The sequence below is a fragment of the Mercenaria mercenaria genome, chromosome 11 (genome assembly GCF_021730395.1).
Source record: "Mercenaria mercenaria strain notata chromosome 11, MADL_Memer_1, whole genome shotgun sequence".
NCBI lineage: Eukaryota > Metazoa > Mollusca > Bivalvia > Venerida > Veneridae > Mercenaria > Mercenaria mercenaria.
In genome coordinates, this window is record NC_069371.1 from 62,755,286 (window position 1) to 62,770,889 (window position 15,604).

Genomic DNA, 15,604 nt, shown 5'->3' on the forward strand with positions numbered 1-15,604 from the left:
GTAAACATACATAATTATCTCGCATTATAATATTTTGAATAAACAACGTTATTTATACAATATTAAAGATACATAATTTCCACATTTCATATTTGAATATATGAATAATTACCTCATATTATCTATGGAATAATAAAATAAATATGTTTATGAGTATGGCGGGTAGTGTCTAAGGTCTAAATACTACATATTCATAAATGTGTAAGTAAAAACAGTATGAATATATTACGCCACTAAAAAACTGGACGTTTGTTTTAAACAAATGATTGTTGCTATATAGACATGTAATTGTGATTGCAGCCACTAGTACTACTAGATTTTAGATATTTACATTTTAAATATTTTTAGACTATAGTTATAAATTGTAATGTAGATGAGGATTTTCAAGATTTTAAATCAATATTATAATGATGAAATATTTACGTAAAAGGGACTTGAACTCACAACCCTTAAAAGATAATGTATATTAATATACCGTAATATTATTCTACATGTGGAATATTTCACAAATATTTCTGAATGAGTGAACTCTTTTCTTTCGAGTGAACTCTTGTCTTTCTATTTAACACAAATGAACATAAACATAAAGATGTTTGATTAGGATTTTCTAGATTTAAATAATAATAATGAAATATGTACGTAAAAGTTGAGCCTAGTACATCTTTAAAGGAACTTGTAATAAAACAAATGCTTTGATGAAGTTATTTCTATGCTGTATAGTAGTTAAATGTAAATCAAATATAGAAACCCGTTGATATCTAAAAATAATAATCTTTTCTGACTGAAAACAATATCAATATATTTAAAATCTTAAAACCAAAAACACAATCACCTCGCTGGGATTCGAACTCAGACCCTTAGAAACATCGTATATTAATATATTGTAATATGTTCTACACGTGGACTATTTCACAAATATTTCTGAATGAGTGAATTCCTTTCTCTCGAGTGAAGTCGTCTTTCCGTGTAACACAAATGGACACAACTATAGAATAAAACAGAACAATAGACCTTTCTAACGTAAACGTAATTACGAAACGGAATACTGAATCCGTAAAATTTTAGGCTAATTTGTGGTCTATGGGAGACAATTTCATCCAATAGTAATGCAATAGTAACCTCCCTTAGACCTTTTTTTTGCAAATAACATTTACGGATTCAGTAATCCGTTCCCGATTTACGTTTACTTTAGAAAGGTCTATTAAGGACAGCTATATCTGATTTCACTTTCAAATTTAACAATTACTTTTTACATTCGTTGCTGTTGTAATATTCATACATCGGCGCTATTGACCCGTTTGAATTGATGTGTCGCAAAACACTTAAACAAAATATCGCTGTTCCGTAATACACTGAAAACTGACATGATGTCTGTGGAGCATTTACAATCGTTTCAGAAATGTTTCAGCCTCTGTATGAAATACATCCATGAAGTTGATTTTAACATTTTATTGAAAATTTAAACTTCTCTTATAAAAATTATCCCAGTATTGTTGTTATCAATATTTTCGTTTTATATTGAGATCTGTAAAGATGTATCAATATGTCTGATCACGCCAACAATAAGCTCAAGTTGCAAATCTTTGCACGACATGTATGATATGTTAAACGTACGGTGGCTATATGTGTCCTAGCGCTTATACAACACTCTTTTCAACTATTCGAGATCGCATTTAATGTCATGATCGTTATTTCTCTGACATGGACAGACTTTGCATCTTTGTAAAGAGATTGTGATAGAGCCGTGGCAAGTAAGGACACAGTGGGTTGCGCTAAAATCAAATACGAAAAATTATTGTTGCTAAAGCAAGAGTCATGTTAATAATTTAAGGAAAAGCCTTACACTTACAGAATCAGTAACAGCTACTGCTGATTATCAAGATCTTCTCGTAAAGTTCATACCTACTTCTTTACTCGTTTTCTACGTTGGTTGATTCTGGATCCTTTCGAAAGCGAGGGTGACAATTTGAACATGTCATGGACAGGCCGTTCTAAACTCGTCACAAAATCATAATATCTACTCGACCCTTACATGTACGCAAACATCCACAATTCTACTGCAGCTATTATAAGTGGTCATAGTTTATGTCTAATAGCATTTACAAGTTATAGTCGGTATATTAAACATTAAGAAGCATAGAGCTAAAAGACGTCTTGCAACACGGATAATATACATTTCGCTCTTTGTTTCGTGTTATCTTTTTTCAACCTACTTCCTGGATTCTAATACCTCTTTCCACCATGTGATCTGTGCAATGTTCATGATGTGAAACTCACTCTTAGGTGTAAACCTAAACACGATGTAGATTGGACAGAAATTTCATTTCTTGGTGTTTATAAATTCAATTAAATTCACTCAATTTTCACACACTTCAATATAAATTACTCAATCAGCATCGCAAATAAACATTAAATGACAGATGAGCGCCGGTTAATTGGCTTCGTGTCGTAAACAGGGTCATCGAGCGAATGCATGTTGTTTTCGCACCTACGGCGGCAGAAGACAATTAAGCGAATACAATCGCGTGAAGCTTTTCGCATCTTTTTTGCACAGAAGATTAATGTCCACTCGAGATAACCAATGTCAAAATAGAGTAAATTTCAAAGTTGGGGATTGAAAATTCAATCGAGATATCGAAAAATTCGAAATAACAAAATCGAGATATCCGTAGTTGATTTATATAAAATAAGACGGAAAAAGTCGGGACCGGAAAAATCCACTCGAGATATCGAAAAATCGAAATAACCGGAGCCGACATAACGGATTTTGATATAGCAGATAGCTAATAATAATATATAGTAACCATTCTCTACTTAGGGTGTCTATATTCCAAGAAACTTTGTGAAAGGTCGCCGTACGCTCTTTGCCGTTGACAAATTCATTTCAAGGAAGACACTTGTGATAGGAAGAATTCTCCAAAAATGTTTTAAATGTTGTTTGACAGCCCTTGATCATTGATAAAAATATATCAGAACTTTCAAGAGTTAAATCAGAATGGCAGACAGTGGTAAATGATTCATCACTTAGTTGTGATACCTATCATGAAAAGTTTCATTCTCGCAAATTGCTTGCCACAGACTGGGCTAAAATGGCCGACATTTTCTAAAATGATGGTAAAATGGAAACTATGGACCACGGAAAGTGTATTGCTCAAAGACTCCATTATTTTTCAATGTAGTTTTGAGATCCTATGGAAACTATTAATCCTAACTTTTGAAAGGCTTCTATCAAAATAAAATATATCTTCCGGGACCGAAACACTAGAAGAAAGGTAGGGACTTATTTGCAGGAATACTGATCATTACATTTAATTAAGTGCGGATATTTGAAATCATTGTGCAGTTCAACGCGATACGAATACTGGGCCAGCACATTGGTATAGGACAATGTTCATGTGTAGCAGATAATGAGGTTTGTTCAATTACAAGCTACATAAATATTGAAACTGGCATGTTTACATCACGTGCAGGTAGTCTAAAACACACATAAAAAGCTACAACACTATTGAAATATGGTGATATTCGTATATTTTAATCGTATAGCTTATACGAAACAAATATATTCAACAAGAAAATAATCTGTTAAAATAAAGTGGGTGAAGTAAGATATATTTTGATTATTTCACATCATTTAATTGTTTATACACTTCAATACTGATATTACATTAAATAACAAAAATTCCAGGATAGAAAATCAAAGATATTAATATTAAATATTGCTGTGTAACGTAAGTAAATTTTAAGATACGCAAAATTACATTAATTTGGCCATCTATTTGATGACGTTATAGATCGGTCTAGTCAAAGAACTCAGACTGGTGACATATCTTTTTGTGACCTGCAGACATTGTCTAACAGCTTGATATAATGTTGCCATTAATCTTCTTTTTTTTTTTCGATCTCACTGGATTCCCGTTCTGCATACACTATCACTTTCTTATTTTTAAACGAAACATATCAGTGTGACCACTCATTTTTATAGTTAGATCATTTCCTATTCGATGATCATAGTTTCGATTAAATATTTAAAAAAAGTTGTTTTCGAAACTTTTGGCACGGGAGACATGAAAAATAATATGCAAAAAACCAAAGTACATTATGTAGCTTCTGCGCATGTGATATGAAATTACGGATCATATCACATGCGCAGAAAACCAAAATAAGATTTTGCGCATGAGGTATTAAATCACTGGGAAATATATCTTTGATATATTATTCAAGTTAAAGTAGATTCTAGTTGGAAATTTGCATTGTATACGAGGAATCTTTCAAAATATCTGCCACACTTATTTACCCATCATACAAAACTTTTCTTACTATGTTAAAACAATTGAGTAAAATAAGAACTGTCTTTTAAGATCGGTCGTAGACATGTAGCGGTGTGTGTTACCATGGCAACGGCTGATGAAACAAGTCAAGTTCGAAAATTCAAATTTTAAAATTTGATTTTAAACTGACTGATATTTTTCAGTGAAACTTGACATACGGTGTAATTACATTAGTACCTATCACATAGATTTAACATATTAGAGATTACTATCTTAATGACCAAAATTTGGAGCGCACGTGCAAAATACAATAGTTGGCACGTGCATGATTATTAGTTTTTTTTTTTAATCATTTCATCTTAAAAATTAGTTTTATAGCGTCATTTGATGTTACTGCTAATTTGTTATGCAAATAAAATGTTGTGATATTATATGTGTAATAACTTATAAGCTGATTTGCATGTTACTTGCTTTGCTATTTGATGTCGTTAAAGCGACGACTTTAATAAAAATTTGTATTGTTATTGTATTGTATTGTATTTGTCATTTTGCTGATACATGTATGAAGCAGCTGTTAAATATGATAAGAATTAACTGTCATATACATAGTTGTTATGAATTAACTGTCATGAAGCTGATAAGAATTAACTGTCAAACAGCTGATTTGAAGTAACTGTTATATTGCTGATACGAAGTAACTGTCATATAGCTGATATGAATTAACTGTCATATAGCTGATATGAAGTAACTGTCAAATAGCTGATATAAATAAACTGTCATACTGCTGATATGATACCATATTATGAATAAATGTTTAGAAGAAAAAGTTCAAATGTATCAAACAAATGTTTTACATTTAATAAGATCAGTAGACTTAGAGGATTCAGTTTTTCAGGGCGTCAGTTTAAACCCCATATGGATCGCCGTTGCTATGCATCAATTTAATTTGCATCCGAATATTTACTTCGTACAAACAGAGCACGTTAGTTCTCGTCCATGTACATAAGGTGGACAGCGCAAGGATCCACAACGCCCCTCTGTAAAATAAAACAATTTTCCATTTTCATTCGAACCTCCTCCAATGAGCGCCTCAGGCTCTTGGTCAACACAGACAAAGTCAGTAGCATGATGTGTGTCGTGTCCAGCCATAAGATAGCCTTTGTATTCCATGGTCCAGCCACCGTAGCAAACATTACGTCCAGGAATCATGAGGACACTAGCTCTCTTTGTTCTGCAGACGCTACATGGAACGTCTCGTTCCTTAAGGGACTTTCCAAAGAATGTATATTCATTTCTATACAGGAATTCATATTCAGCTCCCCAGATGGTGCCCGAGTCCTGTGCAGTGTCATCATACACACCCCATGTTGGATCTTCAGGCAAACATAAGTAACTAGATGCCGCTCCTTTGTTATGATTGGAGCCGGCGGCAAAACCTTTGTAAACCTGTTCAGTTCCGTTCCACGGACATGATATTCTTCCCCAACGGACATATGTCGAACCTGAACCATCAAATGACGACAATGTTTCAATTCGTTGGAGCTTGCTTGTCATTTTGCCAAAAGCATTTTGCATTTCCTTTCCTGTCTCTGGAAAATAAAGTCATTTTCTAATTATTGATTGACAGACTTAGCTTGCTTAGAAACCCCATCAAGCTGATAAAATAAATGTAGCCCCGAAATAGTAAGTCATATGTCCTATGATTGATCATCTTTGGAAACAAATAGGAGTGGTACAAAACATTTCTTTTTCAAACTGTCATTTGTTTTCAAAATGCGTAACATCATCAGTAGATTAATGTACTTGTGATGTAAAACGGCAATCAGATACTTAAAAAGAAAAACAATAAAAAAGTCAGATACAAATACTGATTACTAGCTAGGTTCCGTTTAAAGTAATAAAAATGACAAGACTTCTACAAAAATGTAACAAAAATAACTTATAAAGAAAAAATAAATGAAACTGACATATACACACATTGTAACAACCCGTATTATTTGTCAACCGCTTGTTTGTAATTTACATTTACGAAGCAAGAAGTAAGTGGAATATTTTTAGATATAAATAATCTTACCAGTTTGTTTGGCCAGAAACTCTTTTAGTTCACCGATAGCTTGTTTAATTGTGTTCTGTTCTATTTCCAACATCAACATCTTCTGTAACATTTTGTGATCGTAATCAAATCTGGAAGTACATACTGGCTCCTGAGCAGTGCCAATACTTGCTGCCACATCAGAGAAAACAACGCAAAAAATCAACCAAACAGCCTGAAATCCAACTTTCGCCATGTCCAGCTATAGTAATATAGTATCTATTCCTTCCGAGTTATCTAGTATATAACGGAAGATTGATGTTTTTTTCTGAATGAAAGAAACCTTTGTATGCTGTTACTGTATAATCAATTAAAGTACCGGTATCCTGTTATTCATCTTTGAGATAAAATGTTAAGCATTCTACGCATAAAATATAACTTGATAATGAAATTGTGCAAACTAGCATTTATAATTTATCTTTCGACGCAAAAATCTCTAAAATGAAAAAGTATGGCCAAATTAATATATTTCTGTTTATAAGAAACAAGTTAATAACGACATGACGCTGCTATCAAACGCTATCAGAAATTTAGGAAAAGCATAAAATGCAACCAATTAGAATCATTCTATCTATTTCGGTCTAATTACCGTACCATGTGTTATTGACCATTTCTTATTGATCCGGGTCCTCATTGGTCGAGTGGTTTTAAAGCCGCTGACATTGAATCGCTTACCCCTCAATGATGTGGGTTCGAGTCTCATTTAGGGTGTTGAATTCTTCAAGTGAAAAAGCCATCCCTTACAAAAGGTAAATGGTTCTACCAAGGTGCTCGCCTGTGATGAAGTGCTACACGAGGTCCTACTCCAACATCGAAGCTGGAATTTCGCTACATGACCTATAATTGTGTACGACGTTAAAACCAAAATCAACCAAAACAAAACCAAACTCTTGCTGATTCTTGGGAGATGTGTAATACCTCAGTTCTGATTCATTTTAGAGAAGTATTTAGGCTGTTGGTCAAGATAAGCGCAACTCTCACATGTATTTATATTTCAGACATACCGGTATGCTCATGTTTTTAAAATATATGTGTAGTAACTTATTTGTTGATTTGCATGTTACTTGCTTTGCTATCTAGTATCGTTAATGCGCCGATTTTAATAAAAAAAAATATTGTTATTATATGTCATTTTGCTGATACATGTATGAGCCAACTGTGAAATAGCTGATATGAAGAAACTTTCAAATAGCTTGTAAAAAAATAACTGTCATTCAGCTTAAATGAAGTTACTTTCAAATAGCTGATATGAATTAATTGTCATGAAACTGATATGAAGTAACTTGATAAACATAAAATTGATCTTTTAGAAACAAAGAAAAAAAAGCTAGCATTTATAATTTATCTTTCGACGCAAAAAGCTCTAAAATGAAAAAGCATGGCCAAATTAACATATTTCTGTTTATAAGAAACAAGGTAATAACGACATGACGCTGTTATCAAACAATATCAGAAATTTAGGAAAAGCATAAAATGCAACCAATTAGAATCATTCTATTTATACAAAAAAAAACTGTTATCAACTTTTAGATGACGTTATATGGCATGCGGAATGCACATTAATTCCTTAAACTATAGGTTTAACTGTTAAACCCAGGGTTTAACACATCTTAAACTCATAGTCTCAAGTGCCGTATGCACAATAAATGTTTAAACCGGGGTTTAAAGTCTTAAACCACGGTTTAAAGTCTCTTATCTAATAATTAAACAGACAGCCAATCAGACGAGCTAAAACCACGGTTTAAAGCGTCAATTCACCTGTTAAAACATTGTAATTATATATTCCACTTTAAATCCCGGTTTAGTACTTTAAACTAGGGTTTAATGTGCAAAATTCACATTAATTCTCTTAAACTACGGGTTTAACTGTTAAACCCATAGTTTCAAGTGTCGTTTGCACAATGAATGTTTAAACCGTGGTTTTAAGTCTTAAACCCCGGTTTAAAGTCTCTTAAACCCATAGTTTAACAACCAACCAATCAGAAGAGCTTAAACCATAGTTTAAGTGTCACGTGACATTTCCCAATACGACCCGCGAAGTTTGTGTTTACACATTAAAGCAATACTGTATCTATATAGTAATATGGCGGACAGCGATGTTACCGATTTTTTTCGCTCTGTTGAAACTATTTTCAATGACATAGGACGAAAATTGCAAACTGGATTTGCAGACGAAGGAGATTATCGAGAAAGTGTTACATTGTTGGAGCAGATAAGGTAATTTGTGATAGGATAATATTATATTAAAAAAGGTGTGTGTGTGGTGTGGGTGGGGAAATGTTTTTTGTTTTTTTTTAATTAGCATACTGTCTATTTTAACTAGCTATTAGACTGTGTTTAACATGTGACTGCCATTATTTTGATTGAAACAGATATTACAGTTGTGAATGATTTATGGAAAATATCCTAATAATTGAATCAGAACAGGACATGTTCAATGACTCTAAGACGACAGCTCTCCCTAGTTACATTGCCTGCTGCCCTTTTAATCTCTTTTAACAATTCAAATATTTTATTTTATCACTTTATTCTTTATCTGTTTACTAATATTCTTTCAACTTTGACGCGCAAAATGTATACGTCCCCATGAGAGGTTCAACATTAACAAAAGATAGATAGATGACAACATCAGCTGGGACGAGCCAGTCTGTCCATAGCCCAGACAGCAAGGGCTCCCCTGTGTTTACAACCACTGCCATATCAATGATGACCATGTTTTGACCAATGCCGGCAAATGTACATGAATGGCCATGTAAAAGAAAATTGTGACCATGATATATCCATACTGCGACCATGTTCAAACCATGTCCATGTCAGTGACAGTGGAAGTGACATGGTCTGATAAATGTCAAAATATTGTCAAAGTAAAAAATACATCCATATCATTGGCAAATCACGGCACTATTTTGGCAATGGTAGAATAATTATATTTTAAAGTTTCATAAATAAACTTTGATTTGTATTGAACCAGTTTTGACCATGGTCTGATTAAGTTAAAACATATTCATTGGAAAAAATACGTTCGTATCATCGTCAATTAATGTTTGTTTAGATGACACTTGACATTGCAAAACTTCAGTCATATCAAAACCATTTCATGAGGTTTACAGTTTCTAAATGATCATAAACTGGACCTGTTTTGGCTGTGCTGAAATCAAGGTCAGAACATCATATTTCAATCCGTCCTTAGTAACATCTATTTGTTTAAATGCTGTCTTTATTCTACATACATGTCTATAATACATATTAAAAGCATTTACGCATTCATACCTATTGTTCACTAAAAAGGTCTTTGACAAACAATACAGTCTACTAAGATTACAGATGTCGCAGTCTGTTTTGTTTTTATTAATCAAATTCTGTTACAAAAGATCTCGAGGATATATATAAAAATAATTTGCTTTTAATGTTTTCAAAGTTCGGTTTCCTTTATTTTATAACAATAATACAATGTACGTACCATTAACGTTTAAATTTATCATTAACTATTATAGCAGTTATTGCTAACATGCTCTGTATAACGCCTATAAAAATAATAATGAATAATAAAAAAATAAGATGACAAACAACAAACACTCTTAGATTTCATTGGCCGCGCAGTTGAGTTCAATTTAAGATTTAAATTTATCAATGTGTGGACTACACTAAATGAATATTTCTTTTTAATTAAGATCTCGATTCAGGCATGATGTAAGCATGCGGAAAGAAGAAATTATGGTTGGACTTTTAGAGGATGGATCCAAGGATACGTAGCGTCTTTTCTGTGGTCCGCGCGGGCTATGCGCTGGGGACCCTCACTTGTGACTCATGATTTGGATATATAATTAGTATATCTTATCGTACAAATCTTCATATTCATATTAAATAAAGCAAAGAATTACATGTATGCATGTATGTAGACATGTACAATTTCAATACAAAAGACTAAATTTCTTAAGCACAATTTTCTTCCCCATTATGTTTATTTGTTGGTCATTGTTTGTTTTGATCCTCTCAAAAAGTTCAGCGGTAAATGCTTGAAGTGACGCGCCTTCTTTGTTCATGTTATTTATTTTCTCAATGTTATGTAGCGTTTTAGTTACATTTAGCATTGTGTCCAGGACCTGGATTTAATTTGCATGATAGACAAAGGACACGTTTCTTTGAGGCCCAGGAGGCTTAAAATGAGTTCTAAAGATAAAATAAACCTGCGGGATAACATTTTTATCGTATATCACGCATTCTTGAAATTAACAAAACCTTAGTTTAATTTTCTATTATCTTATTTGATTTGGTTATCCTTTTTGCCACTAACCATTTCACTGGTCCCCAGTGCTAGGAATTGATGAGCAATACTAATTATAATCTAGACATAGTCGTGTTAAGTTACATTTTATACCATATCAATATGTTGATTTGACTGAAATGGGTTAATCAAAATATCATTAATTTGACAGATGTTTAGTGCTTTATATATGATTTTTTAGTCGTATGTGATTTATACCAAACATGAACATCAGTAAATATACTTAAACATGCTTAAGCACTGTTGATTGCCTCATGAATTCCGAAGTTTCATAGACTTTATATGCAAAAAGCAAAGCGGTGTGGCTAGTGATACCCGAATTTCGGCAACGTTGACAGCTATAACCTACTCTCCTGTCAATGTAGACATATTTTCCAAATCCCAACTCAGTCATATCGTGAGCTATGCAAAGTTTTATCTCTTTCCTTATTTCGTCATCTTTCGCGACATTGATCTTCAGAAAAATGACATGTTTAAATATCAGATCTCCAGACGTTACTTCATTGAAACCAAAACAGTCTGATGTACAACATTTTCTTTTTTGTGACATAAACAATACAATGATATTATGTTAACGCCTAGGAAAATATTTGTATTGTTGTCCAAGTGCATCATTTTTCAATTTTTCATACTCCTGCAAGTCAAGGCTATTTTTCATTTCTTGAATTCCTCTCCGATATTGTACTTCACGGCTGATTTTTAGTGAACAAACAAGTGGTTGCAAATTAAAGTAGACAGCAACATCATAAATTTCCAGAGCTTTCTCCTTTGGTGGCAGAGTCCCAAATCTTAGAAAATTCAAAATGTATTCAAACAGATTTCCATCACAGTCAATAAAGAATCGGCCATCTTTGTCCTTACTAATCACGTGACGTCCACTAAACATGGCGGCCAACATGCTTTCCGGGTCTTTTGTTAAAGTGGCGAGCAACGTCGTCATCAATTTTCCACCTACGTTTAGTTCAACTACATCTGGAAACTGTAAAGCAAGCATATATTTAAACCGATGTTCGCAAAGCACAATTAAAATACATGCTTTACCTAAAGAGACAACTAAAATGTTCACATAATAAAATTTCGACGTCAGATAAAAGAGATTTTCCGGACAGCAATTTCCCTTGCTTTTGCCAGTGGTAGAAAAACTGGTCGAACTTGTGTTAGAAATAAAATCTGGAAAGTAGATCCTTCGGAAGCACCGAAAACAAGGCAAACAGTGAAAATTGCAGACTCGGTTTGATTGAGTCTGTTCATGAGCAGTAATGGAAAATGCAACACTGCCCACGCCCACTAGCACCGGCTTAAGCAGATTGACTTGCTGAAATTTATGAAGATTGCGTAATCATACGCTGCTGAAAAGAAATAGCACTTAAAAACTTTCATTTCAAATTACTTTATTTGTTCTATCAATTGAATAATACGACATGCAAGAAAAAGAATCAATCACTAATTCTTGTTGAAGGTGCGGATGGAACTACCAGGCTCTCGGATAAATGTTTTGCGGTAACACTTCAGAGCCTCATTACTGCCTTAACAGTCACCCTCAAGCCAGATATTTTCATCTGCACCTTCAACCAGTTCAAATATTCTTGCAGTCATGTTTCTCTTGACTAATGGGGAGGGGCATAGTTCTGTCAGGATATAGAAAATAATACATTTTATGATCACTAAATCTACTACTATTTAAATTTAAAAGCTCACAGAGAGATATAATAAAAGACATTAGGTCTGTGTATGTGTTTGTCTTACCTCTTCATCTTAGAATTTTATATTTTATAGATAATAAATATGACCATGTATATTTCGAAAAGTTGTTTAAGTTAAATGACACAAATGGGAAAATGTATTGCAAGTACGAGGGGGATTAGAACGAAAGTAAACAATTAAGTTGTGTCAAACAATAATATATTTACGTATACACAAATAAGTGCAATGTATTCTACATAGTAGATACAATGAAAATGAATAGTTAAATCGTTTAATTGAATTCGACAAAGAAATGCCATGAAATAGTTTTGATGATGTTTTAGTTGAAGCTTAAATAGAATAAGCCATGTATAATTGTATAAATACATTTCGTTGATACTATAAAGATTCATCTTTTAATACCCAGTTAGTGAAAAGAGAAGCAAATACTTAACACATGAACAACTTTTTTCAAAACATAGATAGTATCAAAATTTCTTTTCGGAAAAAATACTACTTCAGGGATTGTGCCTTACAAAAGAAAACAGATACGTGGAAATTTTGCTCATTCACCATTTAATCATTCTTAATAATGTAAATATCATTGTTAAATGGCTGTATATAGAGCTTGTTGTGCTTCGAGATTTATATCATGTAGGATCTTTTGTAAACATCAGTTTTCTGAAAGCTCATATAGTTCTTAACTTTATAATCATGTACACATACAACACATGTGGTTTAATTTTTGCTCGTGTTATATATCTCAATAGTATCTGATTCATGTGGTATTAGGCCTAATCATTTCAAATACGTAAGTAGAAGAACGTCAACTGTCTAATGGAGAAATCCTTGCTACAGTCATGGAAACACTAAATTGCTGGCCTTCCTTTTACTATATTCTAGCATAAAACTGCTGTTTTGGTCACTTTTCACTTTAACAGGAGAGAAAACCTGTGTAAACATAGAGACGTTTACGCTTACGTGCTGTTATAACACCTGCTTATTTACGAGCGTTCCGTAGCAGAGCGTAAACGTATTACGGCCCAAAACGGATGATTCAAAAGGAAATGACGTCAGCTTTTAAAACAAAGTAGACTTTACCGCGCATTTCATGGAAATTTAATGAAGTTGAGGGATAATACATTTAATTTACATTTACTTGATTTTTACGCGTCTTATGCCAGAATAGCGTAAGTGTGTGTTTCCTTTTGTTATTTAACAATTTAATTCTTCAGTACCCGAGTCCGATTACAACCAATCCCTCGGAATTCTGCAGATGTTATAACATGATAAAAGCCATACGATATCCCTACATTCTAGCATAAAACTGCTGTTAATGTCAGTTTTCTGTGGTGTTTTGACAGGAGAAAAAACGTGTGTTACATTGTAAGAGAGAGATTCTCGCGCTCACGTGCTTTCAAAACACATTTTTACTTATGCGCGTTCTATTGCAAGAGTAAACGTATTACGGTCCCAAAACGGATACTTATACAGGAAATGACGACAACGTGAAAAAATGTAGATATTACCGCGCATTTCATGGTAATTTAAAAATCTGTAGGACGAGACAATAATTATATTCTTTCCTTGGTTTTACACGTAGTATGCTAAAATAGCGTTTGCGCAAGTTTTTTTTTTTTTTTTTTTTTTTTTTTTTTTCGTGTTAGAACATCTTCAGAATCCCTCGGATATCGTTGGTACCCTCGCTTTACTGGGCTCGGGTACCAAGCAATACCTCGGGATTCTGCAGATGTTATAACAAGAAAAAACATGCGTTATCCCTACATGAAATTGACAAATTTCAAGTTGATGCAGCACACATTAGGACCCAAATAAATGTGATTAACTTACATTTTCTTGAAAAATATTGTCAGAGCTGAATAAAAATCAAAAGAAAAGTGGGGATCATATTTGATGCCGGAAAATTAAAACATTTTCAGTTTAAATTTAAAACATTTTCAGTCAAACACCCAAACTGTAAAACCAGGTAAAAATGAGACCCCAAAGTGTAGAGGTAGTACATGACCTCAATTTCCATGACCAATTCTATCAAGCTATCATTTCATCATGAAAATGCTTCCTTTATGTCAAGCATAGACCTCTCCCGTAATTTCAGCAAAAATTGAAAAGAGCAAAAAGAACAATTTGAATCCGCCATTATGCAACTACCTTTCTCGTGTCATTTTCCTATTTAGTGTCTGTATACCTACATCATTATACATGTATAAACGTTATGATTATTACAGGTGTATGATCGAGACACGAATAAAACTATGATATACTGATAAACTGATAACCCATTCACGACTGTTTAGTAAGTTTGACTTTATAATTAATATCTGTACCTCAAACTGCACGCTTTTATGATTTCGTAGAATGTTACATGTCTGTACAAGTACTTTTATCACGCATGTACGCTGTGTGCAATCTTAAGGCTGTACATATCTTTTATTTGTTTCGTTCCTTGCAAATTTTATATGGGGACGGTCCCAATCTAGTTTCCATAACCGGTTAATGTTATATAATTGTGTAACGTTCAGTTTATAATTAGAAAAAAAACTTAAAAAACAGAGTAAGGTAGCAAGAAACCGGCATAAATAAGCACCCATGACACATAATTCACTGTAAATAAGGTAAGGAATATAACATACCGTTGTGTTATCCATTGAAACGTTAAAAATACGTTAAATTTTAAACATAAGTTGAACATAAAAGACATTCACATCGCTCGACGAAATATTTATACTTATTTTTGCTTATTGCGGAAGTTAAATGATTCCCGTTTCATGGTAGAATAGGCCTTTTCACGTGTTTACTGCCATGACATTCAAACTGCATTTCTGTATGGCGAATATACTATAACACCAGTATAACACATAAACCGAGGCCGAGTGATTAATGTCGCCGGCTTCAAATTACTTGCACTTTACCGATGTGAGTTTGAAGGTGTTTGAAGCTCAATCAATAAAAACTATAAGCAGGTTAGATCAATTGAAGAGATCGTAGATCTCTGAAAGAGTCCAGGTTGGCAACTTCATGCCACGGTTCGATTTTATTAATAACGATTTTGAAGGCATATAATGACGGATTGCTAATTCTTTTTCATCTATTTAATTTAAAAAGGCATGTATACATCGTATAAAACATATTCTTATCTATGACTACTGGCACGCGAGTAGTCCCCGGACAGAAATCGCATATATTTCGTCCTCAAAAGCTTAACCAATATCAAGAATAAAAACGATTTACATATATACAAACCTTAGCTCCGGTATT

General features: G+C 33.2%; 2 protein-coding genes across 2 annotated transcripts; both read right to left on the bottom strand.

Moving 5' to 3' along the window:
* Positions 1-5,156: 5,156 nt before the first annotated feature.
* LOC123532375 (uncharacterized) lies at positions 5,157-6,630 on the bottom strand. Its single transcript, XM_045313799.2, has 2 exons — positions 6,343-6,630; positions 5,157-5,857 (listed from the first exon to the last, which is right to left on the bottom strand). The coding sequence occupies exons 1-2, from the start codon at positions 6,554-6,556 to the stop codon at positions 5,229-5,231; spliced, it is 843 nt and encodes a 280-aa protein (XP_045169734.2). The 5' UTR covers positions 6,557-6,630; the 3' UTR covers positions 5,157-5,228.
* A 3,974-nt stretch (positions 6,631-10,604) lies between these two features.
* On the bottom strand, positions 10,605-15,110 carry LOC123531966 (BTB/POZ domain-containing protein KCTD7-like). The gene is made up of 2 exons (XM_045313287.2): positions 14,980-15,110; positions 10,605-11,624 (listed from the first exon to the last, which is right to left on the bottom strand). Exons 1-2 carry the CDS (start codon positions 14,992-14,994, stop codon positions 11,217-11,219), a joined length of 423 nt encoding a protein of 140 aa, XP_045169222.2. The 5' UTR covers positions 14,995-15,110; the 3' UTR covers positions 10,605-11,216.
* Between the last annotated feature and the right edge of the window lie 494 nt (positions 15,111-15,604).